Source organism: Entelurus aequoreus, linkage group LG13 (genome assembly GCF_033978785.1).
Source record: "Entelurus aequoreus isolate RoL-2023_Sb linkage group LG13, RoL_Eaeq_v1.1, whole genome shotgun sequence".
NCBI classification, from domain to species: Eukaryota; Metazoa; Chordata; class Actinopteri; order Syngnathiformes; family Syngnathidae; genus Entelurus; species Entelurus aequoreus.
The window spans coordinates 21,523,860-21,535,656 of record NC_084743.1 but is presented as its reverse complement, the minus strand read 5'-3'; the positions used below and the strand labels follow the sequence as shown (position 1 = coordinate 21,535,656).

At 39.5% G+C, this 11,797-nt stretch overlaps 1 protein-coding gene across 1 annotated transcript in view; it reads right to left on the bottom strand.

Moving 5' to 3' along the window:
- Window positions 1-736: 736 nt before the first annotated feature.
- Window positions 737-11,797, bottom strand: part of calcrla (calcitonin receptor-like a) — a 79,328-nt gene continuing 68,267 nt past the window's right edge. The window contains exons 10-13 of the mRNA XM_062068493.1: window positions 8,941-9,007; window positions 8,347-8,565; window positions 2,950-2,991; window positions 737-1,458 (exon numbers count right to left, since the gene is read on the bottom strand). Coding sequence (XP_061924477.1) covers window positions 1,237-1,458; window positions 2,950-2,991; window positions 8,347-8,565; window positions 8,941-9,007 — 550 coding nt within the window. The 3' untranslated portion in view covers window positions 737-1,236. The remainder of the gene's footprint in view (window positions 1,459-2,949; window positions 2,992-8,346; window positions 8,566-8,940; window positions 9,008-11,797) is intronic.

The following is an 11,797-nucleotide window of genomic DNA, read 5'->3' as shown; positions in this document are numbered from 1 at the left end:
TTTTTTCCTATAACTTTATAAATAGTTTCTCATGCGCACGAGATACATGTCTAAAAAAAAAAAAATTATAAATGTTTTAAAAAATTTTTTTATGACTTTATAAAAAGTTTCTCGTGCGCACGAGATGTCTAAAAAATAAATAAAAATAAATTAATATTTTTTCTATTTTTATAACTTTATAAAAAGTTTCTCGTGCGCACGAGTTACATGTCTTAAAAAAAAAATTATAAATGTTTTAAAACATTTTTTTATAACTTTATAAAAAGTTTCTCGTGCGCACGAGATGTCTAAAAAAAATTAAAATACTTTTTTTTTTCCTATAACTTTATAAATAGTTTCTCATGCGCACGAGATACATGTCTAAAAAAAAAAATTATAAATGTTTTAAAATATTTTTTTATAACTTTATAAAAAGTTTCTCATGCGCACGAGATGTCTAAAAAATACATAACAATAAATAAATATTTTTTCTATTTTTATAACTTTATAAAAAGTTTCTCATGCGCACGAGATACATGTCTAAAAAAAAAAATTATAAATGTTTTAAAATATTTTTTTATAACTTTATAAAAAGTTTCTCGTGCGCACGAGATGTCTAAAAAATACATAAAAATAAATTAATATTTTTTCTATTTTTATAACTTTATAAAAAGTTTCTCGTGCGCACGAGATACATGTCTAAAAAAAAAAAAAAAAAACATTTATTAAAATAATTCTACAAAATGTTTTTCCCCCATGTCCCTTTAGAGGCTCCGTAGCAGCCCATCGCGAAGAAAAATCCATAAATTAGCCACACCGCTTTATAAGCCGTAAGAAAAAAAGTAGCGGCTTATAGTCCGAAAAATACAGTTGTACAGTGATATTAATTTTAAGAATAACACAGGATAAATTAATACGGATAATAGACATATGCTATAACGTGAATATTTTTTTATACAAAACATCCTATGGTCTGTGTAACGTATGGAAGAATGGAATACTGAATGAGAAAAGGTAACAATGTGTCAGTTTGGCACTAACCAGCGGAAATGTACTTAGAGCAAAGGCTTTCTGCAAGTGGAAAAACATTTACCAGGACCATGAAAAAGGACCTCTGTCAGTGAGATAGAGTGGCGAGTATACAGTCTTTTTTTTTCCTTCGGAGCAGACTCGATAAACTTGGTAAGAAAAAGCCCAGTCCCCCGCGGTCGGCGCTATTGGTGTCAAACCTGTCGAAGGTCGAGCACAGAACACGGGTCAGTCGAAGGGGTTTTCCGACTTGAAGATGGAGGTGTCGGTGTCATGGCAGCCTTTGCCGTTCATGTGTTCCGAGTGGCCGTCGATGCTGTAGCAGCCTTGGACCTCGGTGATGGAGGAAGCCGTGTAGGAGGCTGAGCGCAGGGCATCCGAGTGGTTTCCTACGCTGTTGCCAAACTGGAGGTTGTACTGGTTCCAGTGCCTCCGCAAAACTGCTTGGACCTGCCGGAGAAACCACATTTAGACATGAACAGGTCTGCTGTTCGTTGGTCAATAGAGAATTGCAAAAAAAATAACCATACAAAAGTGTTGTATGTTTGGTAGGATCAAAAGCTGTCTTTGATCCTGCCAAGACGGCGGCTTGTAAAACTCCACTGTGTCGGATGGGAAGCAACATGAAGGTGTTCTGTTTCTTTGATGTATTGTAATCCACAGAAAGATTTTGTCTTGACCCGAGAACTACAAAGCGGAGAGGAAGCAGGACCAGACTCCCCTCCATGCGACCTTTTCTTTGAACCGACCGTAATCAAAGGCGATGGCTGTTTACGACCCCCGTCCCTTTAGAAACAGCTGTTGCCATGTAATCAGGGAAAGTCCAAATAAAAGAGGAGGCGTACAATCTTTCGTCAGAGCGTGGAACACCGCGCAAGGGTACAGGTGTACGCGTTTCTCCTCATTGAGCCAAATTGAATTCTGTCTCTGTTTAATTCCTTGCTTCTTGTCTTGTTTAATAGATGTCGTCAGTGTTTGAACCTGACACTGATTGATCTTTCTGTAAGCTGCTGTGTGCTATTGCTACTGAGTGCTATTTGCATGTTTAAAAAAAAAAACTTTTAAAAGTTTTTTCCAGTTTTGCCAGTTTAGAAGGAGTCCAAAGACAAGCGATGTGCGGGTTCAAACATGCAGGAAGTATCAACAGCTATGTTGTCACTGCCTTCACCCTCTCACCTTACCTTTCGCTATATGTCAAAAAAGATTAACCAACCAGGTACAAGTGAACTAATTTTGTATTCCTACTTATTGTAGTGACCAGGCTGTTACAGTTTAAAAGCACAAACTGCTTAACTTTGAGTGCGCTACAGGGCTAGTGACAGTGTGTGTGCGTGTCGGCAGAGCGGCTGGCTGAATAGAAAGTTGATCCATCACCCCCTTGTTATTTTTGTTTGATATATAGTCCTATATTGTGCTTTAAATTGTGTTCAAAGTGTACAAACTTTTACTAAAATATGTCAAGGTTGGAACCCGTTATTTATGTTTACATTGTTAATTATGGAAATATTTGATTCAATAAACAAATTGACATTATAAAGGGACCATTTAGTGTTGCCAATTAGCCTATCCCCAGATGCACATCTTCCGCTTGTCCCTTTCGGGGTTGCAGGGGGGTGGCTGGAGCCTATCCCAGCTGCATTGGGGCGGAAGGCAGGGTACACCCTGGACAAGACGCCACCTCACAGATAACATTCACCCTCACATTCACACCTAGGGCCCATTTAGTGTTGCCAATCAATCAATCCCCAGGTGTATGTCTTTAATAAAGATATTTTTAAGCTAAGTATCTTTAGGCTGGTGCAGTATCCCGACATTTCAAATGATACGGTCCTCCTGCAAAGGTCAGCGCATGCTGGTTAGAAAATAATGCACACAGGTGACGCAGAGATGAATGTGTCTGTGCACTGCATGCAAATCTATGAACACATAATTTGGCCTTACCTCTCCGTTGAAAAAGCAGAAGATGGTGGCCACAAGCAGACCCTGAAACGTAAACAATCATCAGCTGAAACCATCGACCGTTTACATTCTGCTCAAGGCGGCCCAAAACGAGGAGCCCTTTGAGAGTTTGTTAGCTGACGGGAGGCCTCTTGCCTAAGAGCCTCTTCCTGCACCGCCCTGCCCATCCTGCAAGAACGGGATGATCGGATAAGAACGCAGCCACGAGCCCGGCGATTTCAACACCTCGCCGGCTTGAATAATTTGGACTTTCCTTCCTGCCGCCGACAATATAAACACGGGAATACTTGACTTGAACTCGTAGCGGAGTATGAATAAATATAGAACAACACCCCATTCCAGGGTACTGTAAATGATTGAAATAACACATACAGGACTACACTACAGCAGGCGTGCAATTAGATAGGTTATGTTTTGTGTTTGGTAAGTAGATTGTTTTAGTTATATTGTAACTAGGGATGTCCGATAATGGCTTTTTGCCGATATCCGATATTACGATATTGTCCAACTCTTTAATTACTGATACCGATATCAACCGATACCGATATGTACAGTTGTGGAATTAACACATTATTATGCCTAATTTGGACAACCAGGTATGGTGAAGATAAGGTCCTTTTTTTTAAAAATTAATAAAATAAAATAAGATAAATAAATTAAAAACATTTTCTTGAATAAAAAATAAAGTAAAACAATATAAAAACAGTTACATAGAAACTAGTAATTCATGAAAATGAGTCAAATTAACTGTTAAAGGTTAGTACTATTAGTGGACCAGCAGCACGCACAATCATGTGTGCTTACGGACTGTATCCCTTGCAGACTGTATTGATGTATATTGATATATAATGTAGGAACCAGAATATTAATAACAGAAATAAACAACCCTTTTGTGTGAAAGAGTGTAAATGGGGGAGTGAGGTTTTTTGGGTTGGTGCACTAATTGTAAGTGTATCTTGTGTTTTTTATGTTGATTTAATAAAATCAAATAAAAAAATAATAATAATACGATACCGATAATTTCCGGTATTACATTTTAAAGCATTTATCGGACGATATTATCGGACATCTTTAATTGTAACACAACACCATTGAACTTGCCGCCCTAATGACGCTGTCTTGTAAACGCACAAAACCACAAAGCCGGCGGCGTCTCTGGGTGTTGTTGATAAAATGGCTTTCGCTTTGCATAGTAGAGTTTTAACTTGCACTTACAGGTGTAGCAGCAAACTGTAGTTACTGACAGTGGTTTTCTGAAGTGTTCCTGAGCCCATGTGGGGTTTGAACTCACAACCTACCGATCTCAGGGCGGACACTCTAACCACTAGGCCACTGAGTAGGCAACACGTGTTGCTCCAAAACCTGTATGTACCTTTCAGCATTAATGGTGCCTTCACAGATGTGTAAGTTACCCATGTCTTGGGCACTAATACACCCCCATACCATCACACATGCTGGCTTTTGCGCCTAGAACAATCCGGATGGTTCTTTTCCTCTTTGGTACGGAGGACACGACGTCCACAGTTTCCAAAAACAATTTGAAACGTGGACTCGTCAGACCACAGAACACTTTTACACTTTGCATCAGTCCATCTTAGATGAGCTCGGGCGGCGTTTCTGGGTGTTGTTGATAAATGGCTTTCGCTTTGCATAGTAGAGTTTTAACGTGCACTTACAGATGTAGCGACAAACTGTAAGTACAAACGGTGGTTTTCTGAAGTGTTCCTGAGCCCATGTGGCGATATCCTTTACACACCGATGTCGCTTTTCGATGCGGTACCGCCTGAGGGATCGAAGGTCCGTAATATCATTGCTTACGTGCAGTGATTACTCCAGATTCTCTGAACCTTTTGATGATATTACGGACCATAAATGGTGAAATTCCTAAAATCCTTGCAAAAGCTCGTTGAGAAATGTTCTTCTTAAACTGTCCGACAATTTGCTCACGCATTTGTTCACAAAGTGGTGACCCTCGCCCCGTAATTGTTTATGAATGACTGAGCATTTCATGGAAGCTGCTTTTTATACCCAATCATGGCACCCACCTGTTCCCAATTAGCCTGTTCACCTGTTGTATGTTCCAAATAAGTGTTTGATGAGCATTCTTCAACTTCCTCAGTCTTTTTTGCCACTTGTGCCAGCTTTTTTGAACGATGTTGCAGGCATCAAATTCCAAATGAGCTAATATTGGCAAAAAAATAACAAAGTTTAGCAGTTCGAACGTTAAATATCTTGTCTTTGCAGTCTATTTAATTGATTTTAGGTTGAAAAGGATTTGCAAATCATTGTATTCTGTTTTTATTTACCATTTACACAACGTGCCAACTTCACTTTGGGTTTTGTAGATTACTCGCTACTAGTAAAAGTTACTAACGCAGTTATTATACAACACTGTTATTATATAACACCGTTTTTACGAACACTGCTTAGAAGTGTCTTTCCACTGTGGAGGGACGTTAGCGAGAAAGCCACATTGTGTTGAGGAGGCATTTGTTCGCTTGTCGCTGTCAAATTTGCGGGACACGTGGAATTAATTGATTCACGTCAATTGATTAACCATGATTAACCATTAACCATGAATTGATTAATGTGGATCCCGAATTAACAAGTTGAAAAACTTATTTGAGTGTTACCATTTAGTGGTCAATTGTACGGAATAAGTACTGTACTGTGGAATCTACTAATACACGTTTCAATCAATCAATCAATCAATGTGTCAACGTGATTATCCAAAGCTGTAACGTAAGCCACATTTATATCAATGACATATTAATATGACAACCCTAATATACTGTACATACAGTTTTTGCCTTATCCTTCACTTAAAGTGTTAGTAAACAATGCATGAAGAATGCACAACCCACCTGATAAGTCCGAAGGGGAAAGAGATGATACAGTATTATCTACTCACAGATGCTACCTAGTGGTTGTTTGACCACACTGCAGCTAGCCCTGGATCGTCCCGCTCCTTAATGTTTCAGTCAAATGCAATATTCTCACAGGAATGAGGCAAAAACTAACCCAGACCCACTGTACTACGAACCCCAAAACCAGTGAAGTTGGCACGTTGTGTAAATTGTAAATAAAAACAGAATACAATGATTTGCAAATCCTTTTCAACTTATATTCAATTGAATAGACTGCAAAGACAAGATACTTAACGTTCGAACTGGAAAACTTTGTTATTTTTTGCAAATATTAGCTCATTTGGAATTTGATGCCTGCAACATGTTTCAAAAAAGCTGAGAAAGTTGAGGAATGCTCATCAAACACTTATTTAGAAAAAACCCCACAGGTGAACAGGGAACAGGTGGGTGCCATGATTGGGTATTAAAGCAGCTTCCATGAAATGCTCAGTCATTCACAAACAAGGACGGGGCGAGGGTCACCACTTTGTCAACAAATGCGTGAGCAAATTGTCGAACAGTTTAAGAACAACATTTCTCAACCAGCTATTGCAAGGAATTTAGGGATTTCACCATCTACGGTCCGTAATATCATCAAAAGGTTCGGAGAATCTGGAGAAATCACTGCACGTAAGCGATGATATTACGAACCTTCGATCCCTCAGGCTGTACTGCATCAAAAAGCGACATCAGTGTGTAAAGGATATCACCACATGGGTTTAGGAACACCTCAGAAAACCACTGTCAGTAACTACAGTTCGTCGCTACGTCTGTAAGTGCAAGACCTGGATCGTCCCGCTCCTTAATGTTTCAGTCAAACACAAGATTCTCACAGGAATGAGGCAAAAACTAACCCAGACCCACTGTACCAGGAACCCAAAAACCAGTGAAGGCACATGAACAATAACAAGATCTGATAGCTCAGTTACACCTCATTTTATGACCTATTCTGTGTTATATGTGTTTTATGTTGCACGATTGCGGCAAGAAAAATTCCTAGTTTGTGAACCCGTTCTCAAACAATAGCTTGTTATGCTAGCTCCTAGCTCCTAGCTCCATAGAACACGCCAATACAATTCAAACACCTGATCAACACACACAATCACTCAGCCCAAAAGACCGTTCACCTAACCCAAGGTTCATAAAGCTTATATATTTTAAAAAAGTTACGTACATACGCAAAAAAAAGTTGCGCACATACGGTCAAGCGATCAAATGTTTAGAAGCCAAAGCTGCATACTCACAGTAGCACGTCTGCGTCTTTGTCATCCAAATCAAAGTAATCCTGGTAAGAGTCTGTGTTGTCACAGTTCTCTACAGGCGTCTGTGTATCGAAGTCAAAAGTCCTCCTGGTTAGAGTCTCTGTTATCCGAGTTCTTCCATCTTGACTGCATCTTCCGGGAATGTAAACAAAGAAGCGCCGGCTGTGTACTGTTGTTGCTGACTACGTTCGAAAAATACGTCCATTTCGCACCGACAACTTTCTTCTTTGCTTGCTCAGCTTCCTTCTCCATAATGCAATGAACATGATTGCAACAGATTCACGAACACAGATGTCCAGAATACTGTGGAATTATGAAATGAAAACAGAGCTTTTTCGTATTGGCTTCAATGTGGAAGGCATATCTGTGTTCCCCGGGTTATGTCACGCGCATACGGCATCCTCAGAGGCGTTTCGAACCGGAAGTTTAGCGGCAAATTTAAAATGTCACTTTATAAGTTAACCCGGCCGTATTGGCATGTGTTATAATGTTAAGATTTCATCATTGATATATAAACTATCAGACTGCGTGGTCGGTAGTAGTGGGTTTCAGTAGGCCTTTAAAAACTATTCTGATTCTGATTCTGAAGTTAAAACGTTTCTAGGCAAAGCGAAAGCCATTTATCAACAACACCCAGAAATGCTGCCGGCTTCGCTTGGCCCGAGCTGTACTGATGCAAAGTGGAAAAGTGTTCTCTGGTCGGATGAGTCCACATTTCAAATTGTTTTTGGAAACTGGACGTCGTGTCCTCCGGAAGAACCATCCGGACTGTTATAGGCGCAAAGTTGAAAAGCCAGCATCTGTGATGGTATGGGGGTGTATTAGTGGCCAAGGCATGGGTAACTTACACATCTGTGAAGGCACCGTTAATGCTGAAAGGTACATCCAGGTTTTGGATCAACATATGTTGCCATCCAAGCAACGTTAACATGGACGCCCCTGCTTATTTCTGCCATTAAATTCTAAGTTAGTGATTATTTGCAAAAAAAAAAAGTATGTTTCTCAGTTGGAACATTAAATATCTTGTCTTTGCAGTCTATTCAATTGAATATAAGTTGAAAATGATTTGCAAATCATTGTATTCTGTTTTTATTTACGATTTACATAACGTGCCAACTTCACTGGTTTTGGGTTTTGTACAATTTTTAGTTTTTTTTTTTTTGTCGAGCATCAAAACGCCGACCATAAAGACGACGCACTCCACTCCTCACCTGGTAGTGCATCAGTATGTGCATGATGTAGTCGTATATTTCGGAGGAAACGCGTCCCTCGGGCTTGTAGGGAAGCAGGACGTACTGGATGCCCAGAAGCGGCACCAGGATGAGCGTGGCTCTCACGGCCTTCATGTAGAGGCTGGACTCGGCCTGGTGGGTCACCTTCAGCTTGGTGATGAGCACTCTCACGATGTTGAGCAGGAAGAACAAGTTCACCTGAGGGAAAACATTAAAAGTGGCATTTTAAAGTGGCTTGTGCAGCCCTTTGAGATACTCGTGGTTTAGGGCGATATAAATAAACATTGATTGATTGATAAAAATGCTGATTAAATGGCGTCTTTACTGAGCATTGCTTTAACAAAAACATAACAAGTCTGGTTGGCCGTGTCAACAAATCCAAATGGTTATCGTTCTTTTGAGGGCCGTGAGTGCTGATCGGGTGAATTTCTACAAAGCAAACACGGGGGCCTTATGAGACAATACAGATTGCACGAGCCAGACAGAAAAGAAATAATATCGGCTAATTGTTGCACAGTGTGCAATAAAAGTGATGGGTGGCTTCACTTGGTAGAGAACAACAAACCTTCTTACCAGCAGCGCGGCACAGATGGGGCCGTGGATGATGTAGAGTAACGATGTTTTGGAGCTAATCCAACAGCTAACAGAGGCAGCAGACGGGAAACAAAGAATACAGAATAATTAATGTGTTGCATGGCAGCACAGGAAGCACATAATTAGTAGGGGGGGTAAATCCAGTCAATTTGAATGGGGGGGTGACCATTCCATTCAAAATCGATTCTCGATTCAAACTTATTATTTGGTATCATAATTATAATTAAACTTTTTCAAAACAGGTTACAAGTTAGAAAAGCTTCTGTTTGCATGGAGATTGCCTAAAAATGGATTCCTATATATGTATATATATATATATATATATATATATATATATATATATATATATATATATATATATATATATATATATATATATATACCGTATTTTTCGGAGTATAAGTCGCACTGGAGTATAAGTCGCACCTGCCGAAAATGCATAATAAAGAAGGAAAAAAAACATATATAAGTCGCACTGGAGTATAAGTCGCATTTTTTGGGGAATTTTATTTGACAAAACCCAACACCAAGAATAGACATTTGAAAGGCAATTTAAAATAAATAAAGAATAGTGAACAACAGGCTGAAAAAGTGTACGTTATATGAGGCATGAATAACCAACTGAGAACGTGCCTGGTATGTTAACGTAACATATTATGGTAAGAGTCATTCAAATAACTATAACATATAGAACATGCTATACGTTTACCAAACAATCTGTCACTCCTAATCGCTAAATCCCATGAAATCTTATACGTCTAGTCTCTTACGTGAATGAGCTAAATAATATTATTTGGATATTTTACGGTTATGTGTTAATAATTTCGCACATAAGTCGCTCCTGAGTATAAGTCGCACCCCCGGAAAAAAAACTGTGACTTATAGTCCGAAAAATACAGTATATATATATATCGTATTTTCTGGACCATAAGGCGCACCGGATTATAAGGCGCACTGCCGATGAGCGCATCTAGTCAGGTCTATTTTCATACAAATTGATTATAGGGCGCATTAAAGGAGTCATATTATTATTACAGATGTCCGATAATGGCTTTTTTGCCGATCTCCGATTTTCCGATATTGACCAACTCTTAATTACCGATACCGATATCAACCGATATACACTACCGTTCAAAAGTTTGGGGTCACCCAAACAATTTTGTGGAATAGCCTTCATTTCTAAGAACAAGAATAGACTGTCGAGTTTCAGATGAAAGTTCTCTTTTTCTGGCCATTTTGAGCGTTTAATTGACCCCACAAATGTGATGCTCCAGAAACTCAATCTGCTCAAAGGAAGGTCAGTTTTGTAGCTTCTGTAACGAGCTAAACTGTTTTCAGATGTGTGAACATGATTGCACAAGGGTTTTCTAATCATCAATTAGCCTTCTGAGCCAATGAGCAAACACATTGTACCATTAGAACACTGGAGTGATAGTTGCTGGAAATGGGCCTCTATACACCTATGTAGATATTGCACCAAAAACCAGACATTTGCAGCTAGAATAGTCATTTACCACATTAGCAATGTATAGAGTGTATTTCTTTAAAGTTAAGACTAGTTTAAAGTTATCTTCATTGAAAAGTACAGTGCTTTTCCTTCAAAAATAAGGACATTTCAATGTGACCCCAAACTTTTGAACGGTAGTGTTTACAGTTGTGGAATTAACACATTGTTATGCCTAATTCTGTTGTGATGCCCCGCTGGATGCATTAAACAATGTAACAAGGTTTTCCAAAATAAATCAACTCAAGCTATGGAAAAACTTGAGTTGCCAATATTTATTATTGAAGTCACAAAGTGCATTATTTTTTTTTAACATGCCTCAAAACAGCAGCTTGGAATTTGGGACATGCTCTCCCTGAGAGAGCATGAGGAGGTTGAGGTGGGCGGGGTTGGGGGGGACGGGGTTTTTTGATAGGGGGTAGCGGGGGGTATAAATATTGTAGCGTCCCGGAAGAGTTAGTGCTGCAAGGGGTTCTGGGTATTTCTTCTGTTGTGTTTATGTTGTGTTACGGTGCGGATGTTCTCCCGAAATGTGTTTGTCATTCTTGTTTGGTGTGGGTTCACAGTGTGACCTGTATGGCTGTTGACCAAGTATGCATTGCATTCACTTGTGTGTGTGAAAAGTAGTAGATATTATGTGATTGGGCCGGCACGCAAAGGCAGTGCCTTCAAGGCACGCCCCCAATATTGTTGTCTGGGTGGAAATTCGGGAGAATGGTTTCCCCGGTAGATTTTCGGGAGGGGCACTGACATTTGGGAGTCTCCCGGGAAAATCGGGAGGGTTGGCAAGTATGACTGGGAGACGCAACCGCTCTGTACTTCTCCCTACGTCCGTGTACCACTCCGTACAGCTGCGTTTTAAAAAGTCATACATTTTACTTTTTGAAACCGATACCGATAATTTCCGATGTTACATTTTAAAGCATTTATCGGCAGTCCGATATTATCGAACATCTCTACTCACTAGTGCAACAACAAGGCCGGAAATGTGTCCCTTGAAAAACCGTCCGACCGTAACTCTCTGATAACTAAAGTTCCTTGGGTGAATAATGTAAACTCACTACACCGGTATGTTTTAGCGCTTTCATGGCGAGTTTACTGACAGATATAAGTAAGAACTTTACACTACTTTATATTAGAAATGGCAACAGCGGAGGATGAATGTCCCATAACAAGAACATAGAGAAAAAGAATAAGCTTATCGACTACAAAGGTGTATGCGCCCACATTTTCAGGACTTATGCAGATCCCAAATACAGATCAGCAGGTACCAGAAGGGAAGAAAAGTTACTTTTGCGTAATATTGCGAAACAAAACGCCAGATATTTTCTT